Raw genomic sequence first — 27,843 nt, forward strand, 5'->3', positions numbered from 1 at the left:
CGGAAGCGATAAAGGGCCTCGAGTGGTCGCGTTCAAACTCAACAAGTCGCCATATTTATGTCGACATATCGCGATATATCGCGTCAAGTCGACATGAATATGTCGACATATCGTGACGTTTTCACGACAAATTTCGCTTTTTTGTCCATTTTCCACGGCACAAGCCGTCATTTGATGACACGTCTAAATGTAAGATGAGGACGCCAGTGATATGACGACTGAGTTTCAAGTCGTCATGAATATGTCGACTTGTCGCGAGGAAAATTGTCGTGAAAACGAAATATGTCGTCAAAACGTCACGATATGTCGACATATTCATGTCGACTTGACGCGATATATCGCGATATGTCGACATAAATATGACGACTTGTCGAGTTGGAACGCGACATCTCGAGGCCCCTTATCGCTTCCGTACGTATGCCTACCTGGTGAAATGCTTTACAATCAGTCAAACATTAGGATGATCGATAAAAGCGTATTCAAAATGTGATTGATTCTGTTCGGGTCGATTCATTGGGTTGCAAATAAGCCTACGTACAAAGCAAACATCTACATCAAAGCGTTTTTTAAATCTTCCCAAGTACGTTCCGTTTTACGAACGGGCGAATGACGGACGAGAAAGTGAACGTAAAAGCCCTTTTAGGCATCGCCCTAAGCTGGCTAAAATATTTTTCAGATTGTCGCACAAAAATGCCATTGATATATTCGATCAGACCTGGAATATTTTCCATTCACGTATTCTTGCATGTATATTTTGATCTTTGGGCCTAACCTCAATTTCTAAGACAAATTTATAAGCCACCAGTTAGACCGATTGCAAAAAGCACTAAAGGTAAGGGACAGACAGACAAACAAAGATGTAGATAATCCATTCAATTCTTCCGATACAACACCATTCATTAGTTTAACTAACGCTTGGTTAGACACTTGTTTTTGATTTGATTTGCCTCGATTGCATTTACAACACGAAGACGACGAAATCATCGACAACAATTCGATTTCGCTTTCCTATGAATATGGGATGGATAGCGCGTACGGCATTTGCAACATTTTGTAGTCTTCGATGACGTTGAAATATCCGGTGGTTTCGACGCTTTATCAACCGTTTGATCGTCTGCTAAACTATCGCTATTGATGGGCTGACTATGGTCCATGTCGATGGCGGCGAGATTGTGCAGTTCGCATTCGCCGGTAAATTGATATGGAATGATCGTTAATGCAATATGATTGAACTCGGCCGTCGTCACCGTTTCGTGTAACTTGATTCGATCCAACGTCAACGATGGTCGCGTATCATTAAGTTTTTTGGCTATTGATTCGAACATTTCGTCGACGCCTAAATTACTTTTACTCGACGTTTTAAACGAACCGGCCAGCATGTCGGAGCACTCCATTTCGAAGTCCGTGATTTCGTCGCTGGACACGCACTGTTTACGTCTGCTGCTGTCGTTCGAGGCGTCGTCGTCGTAAAGGTCCCATTTTGTGGCGCAGATGAACATGCGACAGTTCGGATTGGAGAGCTGTTCGACCTGGATGATGTAATCCGAGATTAAGTCAAACGATACTCGCTGCATCGGCGAGTAACATATGACGGCCGCGTTAGCCCCTCGAAAGTAACTCAAGTTCATACTAGAAACACGCTCCATTCCACCCGTGTCCCATAACTCCAACTGAAATGAAGAATTTAAATGCACAAATTAAATTAGTCAAACCCATAAACAATATTATGGAATCTTCGTTGGAATATAGTAATTTCTCTTTTATTTTTTGCTAATTGAAAAATCATAAAATGAAGTAGGAACTTGATTTTCCATGTGATTCAATGATTTTTCAAAGGGCGGCTTTTTCGACTTCATTTTCGGAATTACAGTTCGATCCCGTTTTTATTCAATTATTCAATTTCATGTTTTTCACCTCGGGAATTCAACCGCTCGGGTTTGCGGTAATAACAGAGAAAATGGCTTCGATTGAAATCACGTATATGAATACGTTTAGGGCACACGACGTTTTGCGCGATGCATGAAGTTTAATACCTGCCTTTAAGGCTTGTGTGCGGGCTCTCGGAAGGAAAGCACGGTTCGGGCATACGCACTCGTCTATGTGGCTGTAAACAACGTGAACACGGGTGTATAATTCCTAGTTTTGATATTTCGAAAGGAAAATAATCTATTTTACAGGGGGTCTTAGGCGTAATTAGGCGAAAGATATTTAGTTTGTCTATATAACGGCATCCCTTTAGATTTTTAGGTTTCCGGCAGGCAATGAGTACTGAAAAAAACTGTTGCCAAAGCCGAGCCGAGCGTTGTTACAGTACAAATTCTCTTCATTAACGAAAATGGTGTAAAACGTGTGATTTTTACAGGGACATGCAGCGCGGCTTTCCGTTTAAACATCGTTACGTGCCTGCAAGTACGCCACACAGAATGAAACGACGTAGAATGGATTTAAAATGTCACGCGTCACAGGAAAACGTGTAGCCTACCCGAAATTCGAAACCCGAAGTACATAATCGAAGTCAACTCTGTTATTATCACTAACGATTTAATTCCGAGAAATCGGAATTGCCGCCGGTGAAGAAAGTTACAACAGATAAAACGTTATCTACGTTAAAAAGTCGGAATTATTATTATTAATTAACTGAAAAATCTTAATATAAAATCAATTTTCATCTATTTTCATGATATTTCAATAAGCAAAGAAAGTAATGAGATATTCATCACGTTCCCCAGGACGTATCCGTACAATATGGCTACAAGAATGAAATGCATTTACAACAATTGCAAACGATGAAATGTCGAAATACAGCAAAATGGTCAAAATTCATAGTTATCCTGTGTTTACTTAATAATGCGGGTACACATCTTTCCGACCTGGGATCAATACGAATTATCTATGTTTACCAATATGAATTATCTATGTTGTCAAAATACGTATCAGTTCTGATGTCGTCAATGAACGTTTCGTTGCAGACAAGCAACAGGATATATTTCACCCAATTTGCTATTTTCACTATTGGCCATCCGCACCTGTTAAAATTCCTTCGATTATGCAATTAACATACATGTATTTATCCTTTTACATGTAGTTGTAATATATATTTAGCCTAGTTGTTTGTGAAGGAAATTGTTAAATTGTTTCATGTGGACTCGTACACGGGGTTATTAGTCCCCAGTTAAATATGCCTTACGCTTATGTAACGTGAAAGTAGGTACGAATTGTAGCCAAGATAAAAGAAAACATATATTTTAAAAATCAGCGGCTCGTTCCCTTCGCATGTTTCGGAATGTCACATTGCCCGTTAGATATTTGCATTAGGTATTGGCCCTAACATCACCAAACTACAAATATCTTATGGAGTAGGCGGATGATGATGATGACGATATAGAGAATCAGTTTGTTGAAAATTATTTGTGAAGCTATTTATGAAATACATGAAATCCAACTCGGATATCACTCAAGTCGGACACATCTTTACGATCCCGACTTGAGCGGCGTCTAATGAATGTACAAAGATCGGTAACTGGCAACGTGCATATCATCAATTATGAGAACATACTTGAATCGTACGGTACCTGTATTTTCCTATTTCCTATCAAGAACGATTTAGTCGTTGTGTCGCATCCGATAGTTGACAACGGCGAGCCTTCGTCGTCGAACAAGCCATCTCTAAAACGGCGAAACAAACTTGTCTTTCCCACTCCATACTCACCCACCAGTATCACTCTGGAACTTTGCGCCATTACGCAACTTAGACGGAGCTCGTACGCACGATTACGGCCCTTATTTCCTATTTGCGAGATAATTTAAAAAAAGAATTGATATGCATTATATGGCTAGCTTATCCAATATGTATAAAGCGTACAGTACATAGTAATAAAGTACCTAGACAACGAGGAATGTTTCAAGTGGAGACAGATAACTGTTAAAACCATCGAAATTACGAAATTCAAGCTTAAAACCTGTTCGTCTATAACGAAAATGTCGTTAGATATTATATCCAGTAATATCCAAGGTTAAGATTATAGTGTAATTTATAGACATGTCTACATATATTTCTGCAATTGATATTACTGTCCAACCTATATAGTGTATTATCCTACATAGTGTATGTATTTACATTCGTAAATTATTTTCTTTGTGCTAAGCAGTCTTTTTGCTGAGCAAAATTAACTAAACTTGACTTAACTAAACTATGTGCGGATATAATCATATTTTCTCATTTGCATTTTCATCCGAGCAATAATCATATTCCACTCTAACAAATTTCGTTAATTAATACATGTTTTGGGGGCAGATAAACTGTTTTTTATCTCATATCATAAAGTTTATACATTCAATAAAGGTTAGTATCATATATAATGCATACTTACGAATAGCTTTTTTTAATCACACTTTGTGCGGGTCATCCGTTACCCCGTTGCGCTCATGCCAATTATAGGCCTATCCTTCCTCGATAATGAAAAACGACGTTGGTCACTTTAATTAATCCTATTCGCGAGTCGGCTTAGCGAGTGTATGTCTACGTACTAATTCGGTGTCTTTCGGTACAATTTTTGTTAACGAAAAACCTCTTCGGTCGTTTTGTCTAACAGCAGTTCCTGGTTCGACGAGTTATAATTACATGAATTAATCAGGTCGCGCGCATACACTCCGATAAACTGAAAATACAGTCGAATCGTATAGAGCGTATATTATATTCAACGCGCGAGCAGGGTCATTTGGCTTAATAGTTTACTAAGTCCCCGGAGTTCGTTTGTTTAAACTTGATTGAAACGCTTTGTTGAATTGCTCTCGTAAACACTACACGACCACCTTACACTTGCGTGATCTATCCTAATTAGTGCCTTTTCCGTGGACTTAAAAAACGAATTAGAATCCATAGTTCCATCGTGTTTTCGGGAATAATGTTCCCACGTTTTGCGAAAGATATTCTTCGATGGATTCATGAACAAAGTTAAATGAATATAACAACATTGCTTTGTTTTTTTACTTCTTGGAAACCTCTTGGAAGTAAGATATACATATCTCAAAAAATGATTATTTCAAGACGGCTATCATGTCATTCTGGCGACCACCGTTGAATTTGGGACAAACAAAACGTGGGGTAGTTAATGCAGGCACCTTAAATCTCATATTGCATTTATTTTTGAAAAAAATCCCAGACAATCCAATCGATAAGTTGTTTATTAAGTCAAGTTTGCATAATAACTCATGATGAGCTTTTGAAGCGATAAGGGAGTAATAATACCCTTTTGCCAAGTAGATTACCAGTCCCGTACAAGTCATGTCTATCATTTGTAAGATATTAGCTGAATGAAATTGAATTGAATTTCGTCCAAAGTTGGTGCTCCAAATGCATGGCACAAGAACCACGAAAAGTAAATATTTCTATGCAATTAACAGAATTGTAATAATTCTCCCGTTTGTACATGTTCTGTACACAAAGGAGATAACGTCGCAAAATCTCGGGACTCGAACCAGCTTCGTCAGTCAACATGAATCGACATCAGAACACTTCTAGACCGGTTCCGCAGCGCACTGTGCGCCATTCTAACTTACGAGGTGCATTTCAAACAATTTTCAATCATTTCTAGAAATGATTAAACATTCATTTTTGTATTGAAAAGTATATCTTGACTTTTCGAAAGATATTTTCATAAAAAAGCACTACAATATGAGATTACAGGTACCCTTATAGGACACCCAATCAACTACCCCAGCTTTTGTCCTGGGCCCCTTTGATGAAATTCCAACACGTAAATAATTTCGACCCTTTCTTTTCTTCAGGGGAGTGATGGGCTCGATCATTGAAGATACAACGACATTAGATATATAGAAAAAAAATCTGCCTAAAATTATGTATCGAAGGATATTGTAATGATATGCTAGATTTTTTCAAATAATCATAAATCCACAACAACGAAATAAACATTTTCAATAAAAATCGCAATAATCTCGATATAACTTCCTATTAATGTTTGGCTGGTCCACAGAACACAACAACTGCATTCACTGCCATTTCCGTTTCAGCCGGATGTGGGTTGACATCGCTCTTTATTTTGTCGTGGATGTCATGAATCACTATCGCGACCCAGATAGCCCGCATATACCCTTGTCTACGCAAAGCACATTCAACTGAACACTTACAGCTCGATTGAAGCTTTTTGGAACAAGTATTCTACATCATTTGTATGGGGGTAAATGGGCTGTGAAAGAGCACCAATCTAATGAAAAAAGGTTTCTAAACTATTTTGGAGAAGTTATCCGATAACTACTGTTTCGAGCTAAGGCTAAAAAAGTTGATACCATGTTTCTCCATCCTGACCCGGCTGGCCGCCTATCTACCATGTACATAACTTCTATAAAATCACGATCAACTTTTAACCGACAGCTATAGAAATGAACTGATCACAAATTTTTACAGCATTTTATAAACTGACTCGGCAGGGAGAAACAATATATCATTTCTGTTTAGCCTAAAGACTTAATCGGACGGTGGTAAATTTGGTTTCTATACCCTATAAATCATTAGGTATAGTTACTATATATGATTATTTATTGGCCAATCCTTTATTCCACTAGAACAAGTAGCAAGTAATTACCTCGTATCAGTCAGTGGTCCGAATCGGTCCTCAAAAGCTCCGTGACGGTATAATCTGCTGGGCACTCCAGTCGGTGGTTTAAACCTGTATTACATGCAACACCGATCCTGTATCTACAGCAGGATAACATAGAGTTGAAGCAGTTGTTGCGGAAATGAGAACAACCTGCTTCGAATGCTAGCTAACCTATAAGCGAGCATTGAATAACACCACGCTCTAGACAAAAATAGACTGCTGCATCACTCATTGCTTGTCAAACTTTTTTTAACCAAGGGCGTGATCCAGGATTTTCTAAAGGCGGGGTTCAGGTGAAGAAAAGTGAATTTTCAAAAGCGGGGTTCATCGGATTTGCGATTAAATGTCAAATAGATATATTATTAAGAAATATAAATAGATTCTCTTTTTTTTCTTAACGTTTTCTATCATTCGGTGCTCAGTGATGAGCTGGGCCAATGACAACTATACTTCCGACCGTCCATGTCAGGTGAAGAAAAGGGACAAATTGAAAAGGGGGTCAGCACGCATGTAATATACTCATAATTTCTAAATTCATAATCATAATTTACAGGATGAAAGTCGACACACAGAAGCCCTGGGAGTGTTATGTCTATTCCCCGGAAATATCATACAAGGGACATTAGAGTTTTCTCCATAGTTTTTAGAAGTAAAAAACTTGGTAAAGGGGCATAATCATGGACAGATTTTTCCGTTAGATTTCGAGAGATCAAATTGTTGTTGGTAAATGTGATAAAGTACATTACGATACATGATACTACTGAAGGTGACCCAGAACATTCAAAAATAGAATCTGTCAAGTGACCACTGGCACCATTTTCCCGCACGCTTTGATTATCTAATGTATGTAATTGAATTATAAAATTCACTAATTTGAGGCTAGCACGTGCTTATCAAAAATAAAATCACATAGTAATCTAATCTTGATCAAACTCTTAAACATAAATGTCCAGCAAGCTTTGCGCCAACTGGCAATCGAAAATGCGGATGCACATTTCTTTCGCAGGTTTGCTGCTTGGCTTAGTCTGCGTTTCTGCTGAAAAACGTTACGATGGGTACAGTATAATGCTAAATCGAAAGCATTCCGAGAAAATGACAATGGATTTTAATGCGCCCGACTCGACTTCATGAATTTATTTTCAGCTACCAAGTCATCAGCGTTCAAGCCACCACAGAAGAGCAAGTGAAAGGCCTTCGAGCTTTAGGGGAACTACCAGAAGTGAGTGAAACCGGACACACGTTTTAAGTTAAAAGAAAACTCAGATAAGACAAAAACATGGGCTCTATTTGGTTATTCGTAAAGGCTTAAAAGATTTCAATTAGTATTCAGTTAAATGCCACATCTAACATGCATGTTTAAAAGTGTTAATGAAGATGAAAATAGTTAGTTACTTACAGGTGTATGATAATAAAAGATTTCACATTTTCAGGTCAGTTTCTGGAAGGAGCCAAATACCAAAATACCCACCGATATATCGGTGTCCCCTGCACAATTGAATGATGTCTTAAGTTCGGTTAAAGCCCTTGGTTTAAAGCCGAAAGTCAACATAGAGGATATGCAAAAGTATATATGTTTAATTTTTAGTGATGAATATTGTGCAATCTGTTTCTCAATGGTCGATTATGTATCATGTTCCAGCACTAACACAGGGGATTAAATGAATTAAAGATATGTAGTAAAATGAAAGAAAATAGTTGATTGTCCAATACGTCGTGTATTTTTCAAGACTGATCGATGAAGAAAAGAAGATGAATTCGTACGCCAAACTACGAAGCACATTTGGCTTCCGCAGTGGAATGAACGGACTGTCCAGAGTAAAGAACTATTTTCTGCGTTTAGATGAGGTGAGTGGTGCCAGTGGACACATCTAAGTATAGATGAAAGGGTTGAAAAAAATCAGGCTAAGGATCTCGATCAAGAGGTTGAATCGTATTGCCATGTTGAAAGACAATATATTTGTTATTTGTATAGATGAAATCGTTTAATTGATCTAGATTTTCTAAATCGTCATTCAGTTATCATTTACAGATTAATGAATGGTTGGATGAAATGGCCGCTCACTTCTCTTTCGCCAGAGTAGTAAGCATCGGGCGAACATACGAAGGACGGGACACGAAAGCCCTCATAGTAAGCTATCCCTATCATAGTCATCTAGTAGACGATTTTCATCTATTGAAATGAGACCATTTTAATATATTTCTCTTGAACAGAAGAAAGATCACTAAGTTGATTAGCGTCGATTTTATTTCGTCAATTTTAGATTGGATCGGGCAAAAAACCGGCTATATTCATCGACTCGGGTATTCACGCCAGGGAGTGGGTATCGGTATCAACCAATCTCTACCTCATATACCAGGTAAACATCGTCCTTGTATTATCACTGCTGTAACCTTTTGGGCTCGGTACGTTTTTCAAAAATGGTACTATATTGTTTATTTCAGTTGTTAGCGGGATACGAATCTATGGAGACACGAGCGTTGATCGATCAGTATGATTGGTATTTCGTACCGGTGGCCAACCCGGATGGATACGAATACACTCACACGCATGTACGCGACATTTTAGTAAAAGCCGCGCACAAAATTGAATTGTGTACGCCATGCGCGATAGAGCAAAAACTGTTCGAATAGGTTCAGGACATTAAAATTTCACGCATTCATTTTCAGAAGCGAATGTGGAGGAAAAACCGCCGGCCCATGAGACATTGCGTTGGCGCTGACCCTAACAGAAATTTTGATATCAACTTTGGAGGCAAGTACAACGCATTATGATTTACATTAGCGATCGAGACATATTCCGCATACAGAAGTTTCACTATTTTTCCATTCCTCTTGATCTTCTGGATTGTAAGCTCTTTCTTGTTCCAGGAACTGGGACAAGTGGCGATCCATGCTCGGACATTTATCGCGGGCCTCACGCGTTCTCCGAACCATGTGCGCTGAACCTTGCTAGATTCCTTTTACAACTCAAGAACAATAACAGTAAGATCAAGGCGTACATGAGCTTGCACGCTTATTCGCAAATGTGGTTCACGCCGTACGCATACGATCGATGGCTACAGCCGGACGACATTGCCGAGTTAAAAAGAGTGGCAAACATCGGAGCCAGTGCCATCTACTACACCCATGGACGGCGGTATACAGTTGGAAGCCCCGGAGAAATCTTATGTAAGTTCACCTGGTTCCTATGATCGATGCCCGAGCTCTCCTCGGGTTGGCACGACGAAAGTAGACACATTTGGTAATTTCGTAAGTTTCTGATATTGCGTACTTCATTTTGTCTTTAGATGAAGCTGCTGGAAGTTCGATGGACTGGGTGAAAGCGAAAGCCCACATTAAATACTCATTCGCAATGGAAATGAGGCCTGATCGGTACAGTTATAACGGATTTATCGTGCCTCCATCTGAAATCGTGCCGGCCGGTGAAGAAATGTTTGCTGGTATCAAGGCTATGGCTAGAGAGATGCGATGAATGAATTAGGTTTTACAACACGAATGGATCATATAGATTTCACCTGGAAAAAATAAAACGATTTTACACGACTTGTAATTACCCAGTTCATTTGTTCTGTTCAGAAAATGCAAGGTTAAAAACAACACAGCGATCCAGCGATACGAAATGAAAATGCGCCGATGTTGTTGCACAAAGCCCCTTTCCTTTGTAATCATGCGCCTGCGGTGATCCTAATTTTCAACTTCACTACCGTACTCCTGAATCATAAGAATAGTTTTTCATAATACATTTTTTATAACAACGTGGGATTGAGGTTTGGTGGCCGGGTGCCATGAAGATCGTCACGCCCGACCAACACTGCATTTCAGTTTTATCAATGACAGACATTGTTATCCCACTGGGGCTATCAACATTTTTCATACCGGGTGGGCCCCACAGGGGTTCGCACGAAAATGGTGGAAATTCCCTTTTTCAAATTTTCGACGTCCGAAAACTCTCTTGAGGTAGTTTTGATAATCAAAGTCAATTAAAATGCCGTCAAAAAGCAAGGCGAGGAGGATGATTTCAAACAAAAAGGCACTTGGTCTTCCATTCCGAAAAAAAAACAAGAATGCGCACTTTTACAGTCGTCTCTGATTAAGCACATTCTTACAGGACAAGTGCCTTGTGCCTGCGGCGATGATCCGGCTAACTGTCATCATCATCTTGGGTGCTTTATTGGTTATATTACCCTTTAACCCCAAATAGAACCCACCTCCCTAGAAATTATGTACGGGACTCTCTAAACAATTTATAATCAATTCCAAAGGACAGATCCGGTAGCAATATTATTATATTGGTTAAGATAGTAGCTTCAGAAGGGTTTCCGTATATACACACACCAATATTTTCTATTGTATCAAGATTTTAGCTCAGTTCAATTTTTTTTTCATGTAGACTTTTGCCATTGGAAAGCAAATTTCGGCTAATTCCAGCAGATTGAAATTGAAATTTTTTACTATCCGTACACGCGCCCGCCGTTTTGATCAACCGGCTGGTGCTGCCGCCCTGACATACGGACTGAGGCCCGGACTGTATACGTACCGGCGATAAGGGAAAAATAGGATTGAAAAAGTGAACAATTCTGTTCTCTGAACAATTCTGTGTACTCGTGTTTGAGACGCATAGAGGTTAGTGTATTCATCTTGACGAAAATTTGTCTTAAACGTGTTTATCTGAAGGGTAAGATACAAATAATCTGATCAGTCGCAGTTTACACAAACAAATTCAATTCAAATTCAATTATTTTTGACAGTTGAGACCCACCAAGGAAATAGCCAGGGCCACCTTCGGTTATCATAGTAAGTCGACTAGGCCTATAGTCGAAACAAACGAAACCGAATGTCCGTTAGTCGGAACTATATTCCGGTAATAGTTCGAAAATCAAGCGCATTCGTAGTTCTGACCACTAACTAACTAGTCGACTAAAAAGATACGAAAACCGAATTTGGCCCTGAAATTACATTCTGAATTGAACCATTGTTTGAGCAACTGCAGTTTAGATATCCCTAATGGATATTTAAACCTACCTAACCTAATTATAATAGCAGTAGTTTGTAGCTCAGTTTGTAGGCAGGGAAAGAGTATTGCAAAACAAGATTTATTTTAAAAAATGGGATCTCTTTATTCAACTCGAGTAAACTATAACTTTTTGGCAATCCTTCAATACTGTGTAAAATGGATAAAATTGGTTTGGTTCATTCGGACTTTATGCAGTTTCATGGGTCATATTGATATTGATATTAAATGTTAAAAGAATTGAGCTAAATATCCTAAAAAACTGGTTTAAGGCAACAGAAAATGGACAATAGTGGTTTAACAGATGGAACCAGTAAATGCTTTTCGCTTCTGCCTTTTGGTTGAGTTTACACATGTTATTTCAGTTGTTAAACAAAGCCAATTTTCCTTTTATTTATTTCATAGATAAGTACAAAAAATGTTCGAAGACTGGGATTGGCAGAAGTTGGCTGTGGACACCGTTATATTTGCGGCCGAACACCCGTGGCAGTTTGTTTACTATGTACTGTTGTGTTTATCGCCGCTGTTTCTGATCAGTTCGATTCTGGCGTGGAAACTGGCGAAGCAAATCGAACAGAAAGAAAAGGAGAAAAAGAAGAAAGCGCGACGCGAAGCTAACATACGAAAATCGCGAAATACCAACAAAGAAAAAGAGAAAACGTCTGCAAGAGAAAAACAGGAATAGCCTAATCGATAACTCCTTTTTAAAAAAGACTAAGATTTTATGGATTTTCGTTTGAAAAAGGAACGACATGTTTTCTCGCAACGAGAGCTACCTCTGCTATCAGTTGAGCAAGAGGGTGGAATATATGGAGGCATTAATGAGTATGGTGTGCTAAATTCCTGCTGATTTTAGATGAAACTTAATGTATTCAGTCGATAGAATTTTAAGTGTTACAAAGTTCCTTTCGACAACAATTATGGCACTGACTAGGGCAATAAATTGCTCTCAGAATGCCTTTTAGATTTGAAAGTTTTGGCAGAAAGGCACCACAAAGGTTTCATTCAAGTGTCTTGGATTAGTAATATTTTTGAGTGTATGAATGTTAGTTTTGGGAGATATCAAATGCCCAACTCGGTTCTACTGATTCTAATGGAAAGAATGAATTATTCGGGCTATCACTATTCTGCGCTAAAGGACTTATCATAAAATGTTACATTTCCTATGTACATAATTAATGCTTTAAGATGTACACATGCTGAGAAGGGTCTGATGTTCTGTATATATTTATATATGTGGTCTATTTATATGTACATGTACATAAATTATGCACCTTTGAAATAGGGCGTTTAATTCTTACAAAATTCTGTGCGCAGTATTAAACTTTCCTGCTCAGTATATGAATATCTGGTAGAAAGTGCTGCAAATCAAATCTGGAAATGCACAAGTAAACTGTGTTTACATTTAACCATGGACGTATAAACTAGATTATCTAGTTTTAGATCTAGTCGAGAAAAACTAGATCTAATTTATTACCTGTAAATTTAATTTATACGTCCATGATTTAACTAATACCTGCTCTATTTAGAATTTAATATATACACACGTAAAGGCGTTGTTACGAAAATGTATTTTCGTGAACATATATCATAAACTTCGAAAAACAAAACATTGATAAATTGAATTTTTTATTGAGCTTATATCTACCATCTCCGCTTATACGTATATGAACAATAAAAGATTCCCAATTATTTATTTCAACTCAGTCGTTCATTTATTTCTTTTAGGCTTATGATACATCCAGGAACGGAACGGAGAGGAACGAAAAGGAACAGGGACCATATCACAAATATCTTGTTCCGTTCTGTTCCTGCGTCTATCAATTCCCTATACACATAAAAATCGTTGAGATAGATATTATGACCAGAAGGTTGATTGTCGGTGTTTTTGTATGTACATGCGTATAAGAAAAACTTAAAATCTAAACAAGAACACGTTTTCGGGTACTAAAAAAAACGATAGACCAATCTTATTCTGTGATTATTATACATAAGAAGAATGACTGACATTATATATAGTGGTCGTCTTATTAGAGCTATTACGTTAATGTAAAAATCCATTAACATGCAATCAAAGCAACGCAAGGTACCAGAAAAAACAAGATCAAGAACCTCAAAAGTTCCTTTATTGAATACAGTAAACCTTGCGTAATTCGGATCGGCGTATTAACTCGGACAATGGCTATGATGGATATGAATATTGATGGTCATGATTTTTCCTTTTCTAAAAAGGAATTGCATTACAAAGTCGGATTTTATGAGTCGGAAACTCGTTTATATCGTTATACTTTTCTGACCAAAATAAAAAAATCAGTTAAAATCACTCGCAGAAAGTCAGAGGGCCAGTTTTCTTACCTTTGGTCCGACCCATGTACCTGGCTTGAAATCGACAATGCATGTCAACAGTCGTTATTTTAGTTGTGATCAATGTATTAGAATAAAAAACCTTAAATATTTCATTGTTTTTGAATCATTTCTTATGCGTTTTCTAGGTCGGAGGATTTTTCTTGGTCCCAAAAGATCCGACTTACGCAAGGTCTTGGCAATTAGTATTTGGTGTCTGATTTTTTATGAAAATTTTGGTCGTGGACATGACCACCTCGGTTTTTTTTACTACACTGAAAGAAAGCAATTTACTTTCGCTTAACTCGGACGAATTTGTCCTGCTAGGTGAGATTTTCTGTTGGAAATCTATTTCAAAAAGTAGAATCCATTATGATCGGTATTCATTGAATAGTTGTATTTGCAATTAATTCCATAAAACGGGAAAAGGCCGTCAGCGCATTTTGGATCGGTTCAAAGATTACTGGCTTCGCGACAGATCCATCGCAAAATGATGGTTGCATGTTGTAAACGATAGTACATTCGTATTACCACTCAGAGAATGATAAATGATTGATGTTTCATCGTAAAACTCTGCGCCAAATTCATAACCATCGCATCTTGTGCCACTGTCACCAGTTTTCATTTGCCTTTAATCCGCTGCGTGACAAGTTGTAGTGATTTAGTGTGTCGCGTAATGCATCAGTGAATGATTGAATATTTACACCCACAATAACTCTAACACCTAAGTAACCTTCGTCCATCCGCCCTGGTTGTTATTGTCGACAACCGCGAAGCCAAACAAAAGTTTAACAATATGTTTCCATGCCTTCGTACCAAACTTCAGTTGGTAGGCATGGAGACATATTGTTAAACTTTCAAATCATGGAGTCTTTTTTCTCTCATGAACCCCTTTCAATGAAGACTTTTTGGATATCCTTCAATACAGTTTAAAGTGGATTAAAAAACGATGTTTAAGGTCGACTGCCAGTCCTTTCTGGTCCTACTAAGACCTTTATCAGGTATGTACTACCAAAAATGAGCGAGCTAGGCCACCCGGAATGCTCTCAAGTCAGGTTGAAATAGACATTAGTATGTTAGCGTCCCTAAGTATACCCATTAGGAATTTCAATGAATAATGGCAAACGGTTAGTTAGTTACAGGTCAACATGACCTTTCGGCCCGAAAAAAATCACATGGCGGCCTTTTGCCCGATCGAACCAATTGTTCTTAGACTGATGGCTTAGTGAGCCACGCCTGAAACATCGTGAAACCTAAAAAGGGTTTATTCGCACGTATGCGTTTAGAATATCTTGAGATATTTTATCTATTAATTTGATAATATCTTCACGGCACGGCCACCGCAGCATTTTACGAAACCTAGTCTGGCGGCTTCCCAGCGTCTATATACCCTTGTCTCATCAAAACTTCGATTTTATTGATTTTACACACCGGCAATTAACAAATGGCAGCGTTAACCAGTTATTAGTTTAATGTGTAATATACGCACGAAACATTCAACGAGTGTCAACAAGAGAAAAACAGCTAAAGCAAGGCATTACATTCTAAATAGGTAACTAAAAGGCATATTCATTTAATTTTTTTCATTCACGAAAATGCGTTCATATTCACCACAGGCCGTTTGATTTCTAGTTTTGGATTGAAAAAGACGCTCGCTCAGTTTTCTAAGTGAATAAGAAAAGAAGGAAATAAGAAAACCGACATAGAAATGATTTGGTTTTTCGACATATCCGATGGTGTTTTCCATTCTAACATTCCAAAAAAATAATGGGTCGTACAACTTTCCTTACCTTCAATCTGAGAACAGGTTTCATGAACTAGCTAAATCAGGATGAAAAGCTAAGAAAATGATGCCGACCCACAATAAAAGATGACCATGGAAAACTTCGATCTCAGCACTGATATACGTTTGTAGTAGGTATGGTATTTCATGTTCCAATAAATACCGAAAATCAAGCCTATGTATTATTTCGAACCAATAATTCAAGGGATATTTGCAATCCTTTGATCATGGACTCCAAAGCGGTCTTCAGTTTTTAAGTCGTTTGACCAAGAGGGTGCGAGATCTCCCTGTGAGTATCAATACAATACCATACAATACAATAATAACTTCATTCCCAATACCTGATTACAAACAAGAGTGGAAAGGTTGATTAATCAAATAGCTACATATTCGTTTCTGAAATCGACATAAATTCGATAAACTTAAGCGAATTTGTATGTTGGTGAATACCAAGAATATCCGGTCAATGGTGATTTATTTTATAGGTGGAATGATAGCGATGAGGCTGAATTGCGAAGTTCGATATCGAGTCTAAACGTTTTAATTTCGGTAAGCTATTCCAGGATTTCGCTCCTTGAATTGTCATAGACGCATATATACTTGTCCGTAGTTAGATTTAGCAAATTCTATTGATAGGGCTATGGGTCTGCGACTATAACGAAGAAAAGAAATAGAATTGTATTCTTTATTTTAGATATAAAGGACTATGTGAATTTTTTTTGTTCTGATGAAGGGCTTTTAATCCGATTCACCTGGGTGGCAATACAAACGTTGGTTCATATTGATCGTCGATTCGACCGATGGAAACATTAGTTATTCACCAGGGTGTACAAAAACCGTCGTGCCTCAATTTTATTAAACGATGTAAAATGATTGACCAATTCACCGGTAATAAAATGTTGCCTCGGTAGAAAAACAGTAATCATTGCATATCTTTGATGCAAGTATATCTGATTTCGTGCGAAAATGAAAAGCAATTAACGCGTAAAAATTCGTCTGGTATATAGATTACAAACCGTGTATGCAGAACCATGGACGTATAAACTAAACGTCCATGATAGAACGTGAGGTTACAATCTTAATGGCACATATATTCATCGGCCTGCAATTACCATAGACGATTATCACCAGATGAATAACGCGACGAGCAAGGTGAAAATGGTTAGAATTACGCCTCCCTGAAATTTGCGCATTTCATTCGTTATCACACGGTCGTTGACGACGTCATTGAGTATCACTTAGAAACGTAAAAGCGAATGAGATCCTATCGCACCCGACACTGACGCAAATAAAAGTTGGCAGAAATCGGCAAGCGACAGATAGATTATCAATATACTTGCGTGACAGTCCTTTCATTTCTACTTTAGAAAATACGAAAGGACTTCGTTGCTGCAAGACCGTAGTTTTCCATCATTCGCGTGGGCTTGAAATTCCGCGACGCAACATAAAAATTGAAATCTCCGAGGGAAACGCACACCGAGGCGACTTCTCTTTTCAAGAATGAGTACCGAACCACGATCAGAACTGGAATCAACGGCAGAATCTAAACCTGAACCTGAAGCTGAACCAACAGCAGAAGCAGAGCCAGGAACAGGAGGACGGGCAGAACCAGTTCCAGATTGGACACAGGTATCAAAATCTCTAAATGTCGTTTGGCAAACTCACGTTTACCTGGAAGCAGCCATATTTGTCGTGATATTCGCTATAAGTGTCTACAACGTCGGAAACTATGTTGCCCAGATTCTTCGTGAACGAGGTAGAGCGACGCGTTTTCTGAACTTGACTCTCAGTTTGATGACCTCGTGGTTTTCTTTGACACGTTCGTTTCTGTTGTTCTGCGACCCGTACGGTACGAAGCTCGTCCTACCAACCTTACTCTACAATATCTTGTTCTCGCTCGGGTGGCCGGCTCTGACGGGCATATTTGCGTTGCTTTTCGCTGTCCTGCTGGACACTACGCGGATGTCAGTTGGACCCCCAGTTTTTCAAAAAGGCACCACGCTTCTCGCGCTGGTCCTTGGGCATGCGATTCTTGTAATAAGCGTTGATTTGTTAGTCTCATACTTTACGAAGGTGAAATACATGTTGCTTTTCTGCCAAATTATGTTCTTCGCTTTTGGGTTGTTGATGACGGTCGGGTTTGCGTTCGTTGCGTGGAAAATTAAGAGAAATTTGGGCGCTAGTGATCATACGACATCTCGAACCAAACGTCTTCTGGTATACGTTCTTGCATTTGGCGCCGATGCTCTAGTGATGTCGTTAGCGCAAGCTTACGCCGCGTTCGGTGTTTTCGGCGTTCTTCGGGCGTCAACTGACTTACCGGAACATGGCTCGTGGCTGGCGCTGCAATGGGTTATGAGAGCTACAGAAATCGTCGCTTGTTCGATTTGCCTTTTAATCGTCACAAAATCTCCACGACGGAAAATCGAACCGGTCGCTGCAACGGAAACGACGATGGAATGATGGCGATTGGCTTTCAATCAGAAGAATGAGACTTTCTCTGGGAGAACCGGCACATGAAACATTCTAATTAATCAAAAAAACCACTATCATACCGGTACTGTGATGTATATTATGTGGAAAATAACACAATAAACTGCTATTTTACAGAAAAAGAGTCGACCACTAGCAGATCCATCATTGTGACATGGCCTAATGTGAAATGATTCAATACTTAATACGTTAGATTCTCGCTGAATCAACATTGAATGTAAAATAAGTTTGTGCGGACACTGTTGGAAACAAATTTGGAACTGATTATCTTTCTGTTACAAACAAATGGAACGTATTGGTGATTATTTCGTCGAGGTGAAGTAAAATTATGACACAAAAATCTCCTCGTGTAATTGCGTTCGTTCGAATAAAATTCTAAAAACCTATGAAAAGCCGCATTAACTTTTTTTAGTTAGCCCACTTGGCTTACGTATCTCCACAAACATTCTGGTTTCGTGTGCTCAGAAACAGCGCCCATTCCAACATGCGAGAGAGATTGTTAGACTCTGCCAATCTGATATTCAGCGTGTCTACAGGAAATGATTAAGCCTGTTCCAGCTGGGTCGGCATCGGTGAATTTTTTCTCGCGTTCTTTCCTGATTAAATGCTTTTTATTTCGTTCATATATCTGGATTGGAATGAAGGGTGGAAACGTAGTAGTAAAAACATCAAATCGGCTGATGATTAATTTACTATTTCTATGATGCATGTATTTACTCAATTCACTGAGAAAAACTGTTCAACAGCGCAGACCCAGTAGGTACACATGGCACCTGGAAGCTAAAAAAAGGGTAATTGAATTATGAGTGGATATCAATTCGTTTCTTATAGAAAGAAAATTCAGCATTCATCAATCCTGGCAGTAACCGCAGGGCCGCATGAGTGTGGTTACAAATTCTGATTCTAAAGCCTATACCCAATTGTGCATATAAATCAACGACTGTAAGACGGGTCTGTTTCATGCGCGGTCACAACCGTAGACGAAGGTAACACTTATCGAGACAGATCTAATGCACTTGAAAACATCAATCAACTCGAAGATTTTATTACTGTACTATCCGTTTTAATCAGAGATGAAAGTAAGTCTTTATGTACGGCATTATCACAGTCAGAAATAAGGCCGTCCGTCTTTTAACCGGGATCAATAAAACTACCGGACATATAAACCTTTACATATTAGATGTTGTTCCTCAAGAATGACACAAATGAAATTCAAGCAAATTCGTGGTAAGGAATACAATTTTCATTATTTTTATTTTTCAATGGCATCATTTAACAGTTTCTTTTTGGAATATCCTTTTCAAGTGCAGAGTAGTTAGCAAACACAAAGCGCGCTCGCATGATATCGGAGAATTGTTCCTTTGTATAAACAAACAACAGCACATTTAAAGTCCTTTTAAATTCTACGTCGATTAATCGTCAATTGGTGATCGCAGCGATCAAATATCTTTGATGACCTCTTCCAGTTGTTCCTTCGTGCACATACAAAAGTTTTTCTCTTGCGTTATTGTAGCCATCTGGAATAAAATGTTTTTCCTAATCAATGAGAAGTGAATGCATGAATCCATTCAGTGCGTCTACGCTTATGTGCGGTGTATACCAACGTGTTGGAAGCAATGTTGTATTGCTGAGGCCAAATGCCGATTTTTGACAGATTCTTAATATTGCCGCGGCGAATTGACTTAATTTCTTCAAAAACGTGGTATTCAAAGAAAAAAAAAACGTCATTCAAAGAAATTATTGCCACGGCTTTCGCAGCTGCAGTCGCTGCACTTCCAACGCCACTGTATACATTCGTTATGGACTTAATTGTATATCGCATAACGGTGAATCGATGTTATTAGTAATTAGTTATCATCTCTATTGAAAGATGGCAGCACCTGTCAAACATAGCGAAACACTAGTAGGCCTAACTTATGATACACCGCAGTGTAGATGCACTATAGTGACATGCCCGTTATTCAACACACTGAGGTGGAATTTTCAAAAATCATCTCCGGCACTTTCGGGAAATAATTAGGCAGCACTGAAAGGGTTTTAAGCAAATACCAATTTAATCCAAAAGTATGGTACATTTATTTACCTACGAAAGCTGATTGTATGCTTTTGACTTTTATGCTCGTGACCATAATTACATTCAAAATATACTTCATTCATAATATCGTTGACTACATACCTCAACATTTGTTGAATTCAGCTTTTCTTCCATCACTTGTTTCAGGATAGTAAGGGCGTGTTTACAGGCTTCCTTCAATGTCATCGACTGAAATAAAGTTGTACGAATATTTACATCGGCAACTAACTGCTGAAGAGATGCACGATTCAGAACATGTACACATACTTTTTTCAACCACTCTTCCCGTTCATCAAGTAAAAATTATGTATTTACCTTATGATATACTTCTTGTAGTGCCTGTTGGGCCCCTTCTGAGCCAGATCCTATAGCTTTCGCATCGTACTGTATGAATGTGCCGGATGGATCCACATGAAATCTGCAAATATTTTCATCAAATGCCGATACAACCAAAAAAATAATCTTAAGTTGGATATATTCAGATGTGTTCGGAAAACTGTCTAGTCAATGCGCAAAAACACTTATGACATATGACAGCTTTTCCCTCTGAGATTATTTATTCGAAGTAGATATAAACATATATGTTGCATAGTGCAGTAGCTTTTATATTTCATTTTATTAACTAGCAACACGTTTTAACCCTTTCAGTGCGTCTACACCGCAGTGCGGTGTATAAATCAGTGATGGATTTTGCTAGTACACCGCACTGCGGTGTATTGATGTAATTAGTAATTTGTAATTATCTCTATTGAAAAATGGCAGCAAGTGTCAAACATAGTGAAATACTAGTAACTAACGATACACCGCACTGCGGTGTAGACGCACTATAGTGGTATTCCCATTGTTCAACACACTAGGGTGGAATTTTTTAGAATTTTCAAATTTTCTCTAGCACTATAGGGTATTAATAAGTCAGCACTGAAAGGGTTAATCATTATAATCTAATTTACAAATCATTAAATTTACAAAAGAGTGACAATATTTTGGTTTTTACTTAACAATCAAATAAAACTATTCACGGCCCCGGCCGGCCTGTTATTAGCAATAGTTACATAACTATAGTTATAACAATAGTTATTTTATTATCGATAACTATCTAGTCGATGCACAAAAACACTAATGACATTTGCAGTAGTAATCATCAATCATATAGACTTACAGTTGAGGTTTTTGCTTATCGATTCCAGCAAATAACAAGGCTACACCAAATGGCCGACTCTGTGAAGAAAAAACATCAATATTTCAATAACCGGCACTAGGGATGGACTGATTTGTCGATGTTAATCATTATCAAAAACGCTTTCATTAAAAAAATCGTCCCGTTTTGGGCATAGTTAAACAGAAAGACCAGGGCATTCTTGCATTTCCCCTGAACCAGGGAATCCCTATACACCTACCAAAGCACCAGCCTCTGCGTTATCATCGCCAAAAGCTAACGCCAAGTTACTGACTGCCTGCGTGACACTTTCAACGCTCATTTTCTCATTGTATGTGAACCAATGATTCTAAAAAAAAATCAAAACCGAATGTGGCATAATATTTTGATGAAGATAATTGTATCATCAATTCTAACACTAGAATTTAATCTTGGACAATGTAGACTACTATTTAGTTACGAAACAAGGTTGGTACACAAGACAAGGGTCCTCATGAGATAAACAAATTCTGTTTATCTCAAACGATTAAAGCAGATTTCATGGACTGTCTGGTATATTTTAGAAGTGATTTTCATGAATCTATGGGAATAAACATCTGAAACCAACCTGTGCTTCTACACGAGCTTTGTCGATCATGGTTCTTGAGTCAGCAATAAGTCCACTCATTGCGCAACCTGTAAATAGAAGATGTCAGAACAATAGGAAAACTTTCCACTAGCAAAGAATTCAATTACTGGATCTTGCTTTGCCCTATATAATTCCTTTTCCAATACGACTAGTGTATCATGAATTTTCTATTTTGGAATTCAGAATTATCTATAGCTTTGAATTATTCCAAACTTATATCAAGGAATTCAAGGATCATCCAGAATCTACGTAAATCACAGCAATACTTAGTGAATTCACGATTTTGATCGATGCAAAGGGAATAATGCGTGAAAAGAATGGATTAGGGAAGCTCACCTATATGACTGTCGATTTCGAATATTTTTTCAATGCTCGATGGCTCGATTAAAGGTGAGGTGACGCGTTTCTCCACAGCGAGTACAACGCCTTCGGAAGTTTGAATTCCAATCGCCGTAGAGCCGAGCTATATCAACAAGAGATGGAATAAATGTAATCACCACAAGACGACAGTTCAAAAATTATGAAAATACCTATTCAAAACTTACGGTTCAATTGTTTACAGAGATATTAAGGTTGTGATAAGTAGGAAGGCATATAGAATTTGCAATCTTGAACTTCAATTGTATCAAAACTCCTGAAGTTTCAAATCTGAATCATTCATGGATGCAATTAATTTCAGCATTTCAAAATTACCTTGATAGCTTCAATAGCATATTCTACTTGGAATATTCTACCCTCTGGTGAAAACAGGTTGACGCCTCTGTCATATTCAGATCTGGTCAGAAACATCTATCGAAGAGAATTAAAATAGAAAATGATAAATGGCACCCAACATCTAGATCACTTTTGAAGTATAGCATTCGTCCACAGGGGCCTGACACAAAGTTTTTAACCCCAGAATCTATAAAGGAAAATGAATACATGTAATTTAAACATATATTTTTCTTATAAAGTACCTACTAGGATTCTGAGATAAATAAACTTTCATGTCAGGCTCCATGGTCTTGATCCATTGATCAATGTAGTTGATTAAGTCTAACCACTGGGCAGTTGTACGGGTTACCCTACTGCTATAGAATTTATCATGGGCGACGAGGAACGCCTTTTGAATGTTCGAACCAAACATGACATCAAATCATCATTATTTCCATAAGTGAACTTTACTCTAGGTAGGGCCAGGTAGGACTATTACGAACAATAAATAACTTTTAATTCGAATTAGCCTAATAACCCGAATTAGGGGGTTTATCCCACATCACTGCATGATTTTTTTTGGGAAACATCAACCGGACCTGCTGGCTACACTAGTCAGTAACCTGACTGTGGTTTAATTTCGCGATCGGATATTTTCACAAACCACAGCCCTCCGATCATAAAAAAAAGCTTACCACCAACGATTAGGTAACTATAAAGGCAAACTGCTACCTGACACTATTCATAGGCCCCCTACCATGCCTACAAATTATTTAAATACATTTAAACAAGGCACACATAATCTTACATCATTTGGTCAATTATTATTTCTGTTCTATCAAGCTAAAATGCAATAAATCAAACCAGGCGCAAAAAATGAATCAGCAATAAAATTCGAAATCGGTGAATTGGTATTGGCGTTGATGATACAGGGAAATTGGAATTAGAAACTTACAATATAAATGTTTTGATATACTTCCAAATAAAACCCAATTAGATTCCACCGCGTATTTACTGTTGTATTGAAGTATGAAATGAAACATAAAGAGCCAGACAACTTTACCTCGGTTAATCGGATGAATATACAAGATTTGAAAATGAACAACAATTTTATTGAATGACGGACGCACTAAGTACCACGAGTGAGAAGTTGAATTGTATTGAATTGGTTTTGAAATTGACGTGGGCGCGGACGCTTTCTACCATAGGTGCCGCCAGCGGCTGGAGTCACTACTTAACTGCGGCTTTTCCTTGAGTAAAGAAAAATACCCATCTTCGATGTTGGAAAATTATGCGCGGCTCCTTAAATGTCAGCCTAATAAATCCCGATTGACCTTTCCAATTAAGATTCAAGCAATTTTTCCTCCTCCCCTGAAAGAATCCGTTTCTCAATATGCCCCTCAGAGCAACATGGCACATGCCGCCTCAGGCTCACTCGATGCCCCTCTATCCTGGATCCTTACTATACCTTACAATAAATATGTGTTTAAAAATTTGTTCAGGCTGTACTGAGAGTGGCTGGTTCGCAGTAAGGGATACAAATAACAATGGCTCAGAGTGAGATTTATAGTGATTCTCATCGGGTCAAATTGGGTCAAATACCCCACACAACGGCACTGAAGTAGATAACGCAGTACACGCTAGACTGGTTGCCTGTCCCACCGGTAACCAGTCTAAATACACGCGCGTATGTACACGCTATCTACTGCCAACTGGATTTTCAGGTTAAACTCGGGTGAACCCAGGACGATATTTCAAGAAAAAAACACGTGTTCTATGCACAGGCTTATATTATAGTGCCTTAATTTTTTAAGTACAGCCTATAGGCTTAGTGCGCTGTATCTCTCGGAACCAACATCATGTATTAAAAAAAGAAATAGTATCGATTATCATTTTATTTCCAACAGATATGATTTCAGTAACAGTATGAATCATAAAATTCTCGAAAAATTATGAATCGGAGTAATTAATAGTTTTTATATGTTTTAACTTTCTGAGAATGTAATCAAGTATATTACTAGTACAACAAGGGTAAATTGTGTCTTGAAAGCGAAATTAATCAAGATTAATCAAAGCTGTTTTTCCAAGCGAAAGCTGGGTTACTGCTAGTTAGTTACCGAATCGTTGGTGGTAAGCTTTTTATAATCGGATGGGCTTATACCAACTTATGTGGTTTGTGAAAATATCCGATCGTGAAACTAAACCACAGACAGGTTACTGACTAGGTTACTGCCGTATGGCAACTTAAAGCGAGACATCGAAGCGGATATTAATAGGCTGTAAAGCCTCCAATGGATCCGTCAATTGATGATGATGATGATGATGATGATGATGATGATGATGATGATGATTTATTGTATGTACGGTTTACGAAAAATGAATATCTATCTATCTATCTTCTATACGTTATATTCATCGGCAATTGATAGATCTGTCTATGGGAACGTTACTATTTCCTACCATGTATTTCCAAACGTGTAAGTCCACGTTGCGCCATCTTAATGTTTCTGTAATAAACCCTCCACGGCAACTCCGGATCACGAAAGGGAAAATATTTCGCAAACGGCTGCATTCGACGGAAGAGACGTCGTACTTCTTCCAATTTCTGTGCGAAACTTGCAACGACGAACAATTTTTGTTTACGTTGCCGTATCCCTGCTGAATGACTTTGTTCCAGTACTTCGGAGCCGGCAACCATAGGCCCAAAAACGGGACTTGTACCAATGGGAAGACGTCCACGTACCGGTATTTCGACCACTGATAAGTTGTTGCGTCCTTCACATGTCGCCGTTTTTCGTGATAAGGCCAGATATCAATGAATGGCCATGACGAGCCCCGCACCGAAATCTTCCATGGGCGTTTCGGAGGCGTTTTAATGCGCAGGCCTTTGATCTTGTGATCTTTCCTCAGAAAAAGCGAATGGATCCTTCTGAAATCGGCGCGATGAACATACACGTCGAAATCGTCATCCCACGGAACAGGGCCGTGGTGGCGATAGGCTCCGATCAGAGACCCTGCATACAGCATATACTTGATACCTTCAGCTTTCATAAGTCGATCAAACCTCTGTATAAGCGATTTAAAGCGCACCGTCTCATTCGCAGTCAACCCGGTGCTCAGAAATTTCTTGACATCATCCGAACAATCGTTCAAAGTCATCCTAGGCGTATATTTACCATTTCCTAACGTAAAGTTAGAATAATCGTTTCTTTCAAAGGTCGCTAATTTTTTCATACTCGGCATTCTAATAATGAATCTATCGTGAATGAACACGACAAGCACCGGTGATATTCCTACTAAGAATATAGCCATCAGTATGTAACGTTGTTTTCGTCTGCGTGTTACAATATTCATATAAAACATATTCGTCATATAAACACAAAAGATACATATGCATACACGCATCCGAGGAAGACAACTGTTGATCGCTGCAGCTGTGTTTGCGTCATACGAACCCTACCGCACAGTCGGTACTTGAACCGCAACGGCCGGCGTTGTAGTTTCAATTAATACAAAACCCTGTGTGTAGTGTTCCTGAATGAGTTAAATCAAAACCAGAATGGTCTATTTACATCTAAATTTCTGTTCATCGCATTTTCTTAGTGAGAACAAGTCGCTTTCACTTGCAATGGTCGTCAAGAATATACATGAAGTTCTGGTTTGCACAAAAGAGCTATTGAGGCCTTACAAAGAAAAACATGTCTAATATAGTTTTTGTATCTGGATATATTCGGATTAATATTCTCACCCATTTTGTGAGATTCGGTGACCCGAAAACATACTTTACTCCATATTCCTTCATCATTTCCACTACAAAGATCCATCGGCAAAGTTCCAGGAGACAGCATTATACAAACAATTTCTCTGTATTCAACAACTAATCAGAAACGAATAACAATATTTGTATAATTACATATTTAGAAATTTGTGCCGACCATAATGCTTGAAACATTTTGCATTCAATCGCATTTATAAAGCTCTTTGTATCTAAATTGCAGCATACAGAATCTTGTGGGACTATAGGTTCGAGTCAGATACAGCGTTTAGTGTTCAGACGAATAGAATATTTGAGACCTTTCAAGGCTTATTAGAAACGGCACCGAAATTCCGAAATGAAAAATACGGTGCATAATAAACCTATGCGGAAGTGATAGTCGGCTAGAATACACTGTTACGCGTGGCACTTAATAAATCTATCTACGGGCACATCAGGAGCATCTGCCACGTATTTCCAAACGTGCAAATCTTCGTTTCCTCTTCTTAAAGTTTCGGTTATCGAACCTCCAATGCAAGCACGTACCACAAATGGAAATATATTCCCGAGACGGTTACATTCGATCGACGTCGCGTCGCGGTAGTGTTGCCAATTACGATGTGAAAGATGTAACGACGAACATATTTTCGAAACATCGCCGAAAACCTGCCGGATGACATCGTTCCAATATTTCGGTGCTGGCAACCACAAATCTAAAAATGGAACTTGTACCAACGGGTAGATATCGACAATCATAAATTTTTCAAACCATTGGTGATGAGTAGCGTCCAAAATGTAATCGCCATTTTTGTAAAACGGCCACATATCAATCATCGGCCATGGTGTACCTTTCATGGAAATCTTCCACGGTCTGAATAGTGGTTTCTTCAAACGTAGATCTTTAATACTTGGATCTTTTTCAACGAAGAGGGTGCGGATCTTCAGGAAATCGGTGTGCGCTACTTGAACGTCGAAATCGTCATCCCACGGAACAGGCCCGTGATGACGATAGGCTCCGATCAAACTTCCTGCGCATAGAAAATAACTAATATTCTCTGATTTCATCAGACGATCAAATCTTGCTATCAGAGTTCTGTAGCGGGAGATCTCGTCCACTGTCAGAGCGGTTCTAACGAATTTACTGACATTCTGTCCGACGAGATTCTTCAGAAAATTCGACCTCAAAGAAGGTATATCTATGCTTGAATTATTCATTCCATTTTTTCGGCGAACTTTTTTCAAGAATGCATACCTGTGTAATGATAGATTGATCAGCACTAATATAGTCACT

The 27,843-nt window shown here is 38.5% G+C and overlaps 5 protein-coding genes across 9 annotated transcripts; 2 read left to right on the forward strand and 3 right to left on the reverse strand.

The window, feature by feature from the left end:
- Positions 1–115: 115 nt before the first annotated feature.
- LOC141901540 (ras-related protein Rab-24-like) lies at positions 116–6,742 on the reverse strand. The gene is made up of 4 exons (XM_074788848.1): positions 6,603–6,742; positions 4,371–4,658; positions 3,573–3,787; positions 116–1,670 (listed from the first exon to the last, which is right to left on the reverse strand). The coding sequence occupies exons 3-4, from the start codon at positions 3,738–3,740 to the stop codon at positions 981–983; spliced, it is 858 nt and encodes a 285-aa protein (XP_074644949.1). The 5' UTR covers positions 3,741–3,787; positions 4,371–4,658; positions 6,603–6,742; the 3' UTR covers positions 116–980.
- Positions 6,743–7,398: 656 nt separating this feature from the next.
- On the forward strand, positions 7,399–10,142 carry LOC141901539 (carboxypeptidase B-like). The gene is made up of 10 exons (XM_074788847.1): positions 7,399–7,460; positions 7,761–7,836; positions 8,048–8,181; positions 8,345–8,462; positions 8,647–8,745; positions 8,879–8,974; positions 9,060–9,167; positions 9,285–9,369; positions 9,486–9,785; positions 9,905–10,142. The coding sequence occupies exons 3-10, from the start codon at positions 8,174–8,176 to the stop codon at positions 10,087–10,089; spliced, it is 999 nt and encodes a 332-aa protein (XP_074644948.1). The 5' UTR covers positions 7,399–7,460; positions 7,761–7,836; positions 8,048–8,173; the 3' UTR covers positions 10,090–10,142.
- Positions 10,143–11,133: 991 nt separating this feature from the next.
- On the forward strand, positions 11,134–13,303 carry LOC141902035 (small integral membrane protein 15-like). Of its 2 annotated transcripts, none has more exons than XM_074789668.1 (2): positions 11,134–11,240; positions 12,034–13,303. In XM_074789668.1, the coding sequence occupies exon 2, from the start codon at positions 12,047–12,049 to the stop codon at positions 12,311–12,313; it is 267 nt and encodes an 88-aa protein (XP_074645769.1). In that variant the 5' UTR covers positions 11,134–11,240; positions 12,034–12,046; the 3' UTR covers positions 12,314–13,303. The 2 variants fall into 2 exon arrangements, with proteins under 2 accessions (XP_074645769.1, XP_074645770.1); XM_074789669.1 differs by having other exon boundaries at positions 11,145–11,292.
- Positions 13,304–19,379: 6,076 nt separating this feature from the next.
- On the reverse strand, positions 19,380–23,938 carry LOC141901556 (proteasome subunit alpha type-5-like). Of its 4 annotated transcripts, none has more exons than XM_074788871.1 (9): positions 23,754–23,884; positions 22,799–22,894; positions 22,442–22,568; positions 22,085–22,152; positions 21,719–21,826; positions 21,481–21,539; positions 20,637–20,739; positions 20,424–20,510; positions 19,380–19,764 (listed from the first exon to the last, which is right to left on the reverse strand). In XM_074788871.1, the coding sequence occupies exons 2-9, from the start codon at positions 22,892–22,894 to the stop codon at positions 19,687–19,689; spliced, it is 726 nt and encodes a 241-aa protein (XP_074644972.1). In that variant the 5' UTR covers positions 23,754–23,884; the 3' UTR covers positions 19,380–19,686. The 4 variants fall into 4 exon arrangements, with proteins under 4 accessions (XP_074644972.1, XP_074644974.1, XP_074644973.1 ...); XM_074788873.1 differs by lacking the exon at positions 23,754–23,884 and adding an exon at positions 23,607–23,626; XM_074788872.1 differs by lacking the exon at positions 23,754–23,884 and adding an exon at positions 23,494–23,528.
- Positions 23,939–26,969: 3,031 nt separating this feature from the next.
- On the reverse strand, positions 26,970–27,767 carry LOC141902055 (uncharacterized protein RT0683-like). The gene has a single exon (XM_074789696.1). The coding sequence runs from the start codon at positions 27,765–27,767 to the stop codon at positions 26,970–26,972; it is 798 nt and encodes a 265-aa protein (XP_074645797.1).
- Positions 27,768–27,843: the final 76 nt, after the last annotated feature.

This window comes from Tubulanus polymorphus, chromosome 3 (assembly GCF_964204645.1).
Source record: "Tubulanus polymorphus chromosome 3, tnTubPoly1.2, whole genome shotgun sequence".
Classification (NCBI taxonomy): Eukaryota; Metazoa; Nemertea; class Palaeonemertea; order Tubulaniformes; family Tubulanidae; genus Tubulanus; species Tubulanus polymorphus.

Bases quoted from the DNA above. Each gene is read 5' to 3' on its own strand.
- LOC141901540 (XM_074788848.1), bottom strand. From the start codon at position 3,740: ATGGCGCAAAGTTCCAGAGTGATACTGGTGGGTGAGTATGGAGTGGGA. The intron at 1,671-3,572 runs GTACCGTACGAT...TCTTCATTTCAG, and splicing joins TAGGAAATAGGAAAATACAG to TTGGAGTTATGGGACACGGG.
- LOC141902055 (XM_074789696.1), bottom strand. From the start codon at position 27,767: ATGAATAATTCAAGCATAGATATACCTTCTTTGAGGTCGAATTTTCTG.
- LOC141902035 (XM_074789668.1), top strand. From the start codon at position 12,047: ATGTTCGAAGACTGGGATTGGCAGAAGTTGGCTGTGGACACCGTTATA.
- LOC141901556 (XM_074788871.1), bottom strand. From the start codon at position 22,894: ATGTTTCTGACCAGATCTGAATATGACAGAGGCGTCAACCTGTTTTCA. The intron at 22,569-22,798 runs GTAATTTTGAAA...TTGTTGATATAG, and splicing joins ATGCTATTGAAGCTATCAAG to CTCGGCTCTACGGCGATTGG. The intron at 21,827-22,084 runs GTTGGTTTCAGA...ATTTTTTTTTAG, and splicing joins AAGCTCGTGTAGAAGCACAG to AATCATTGGTTCACATACAA.
- LOC141901539 (XM_074788847.1), top strand. The intron at 8,463-8,646 runs GTGAGTGGTGCC...TATCATTTACAG, and splicing joins ATTTTCTGCGTTTAGATGAG to ATTAATGAATGGTTGGATGA. The intron at 8,975-9,059 runs GTAAACATCGTC...TGTTTATTTCAG, and splicing joins ATCTCTACCTCATATACCAG to TTGTTAGCGGGATACGAATC.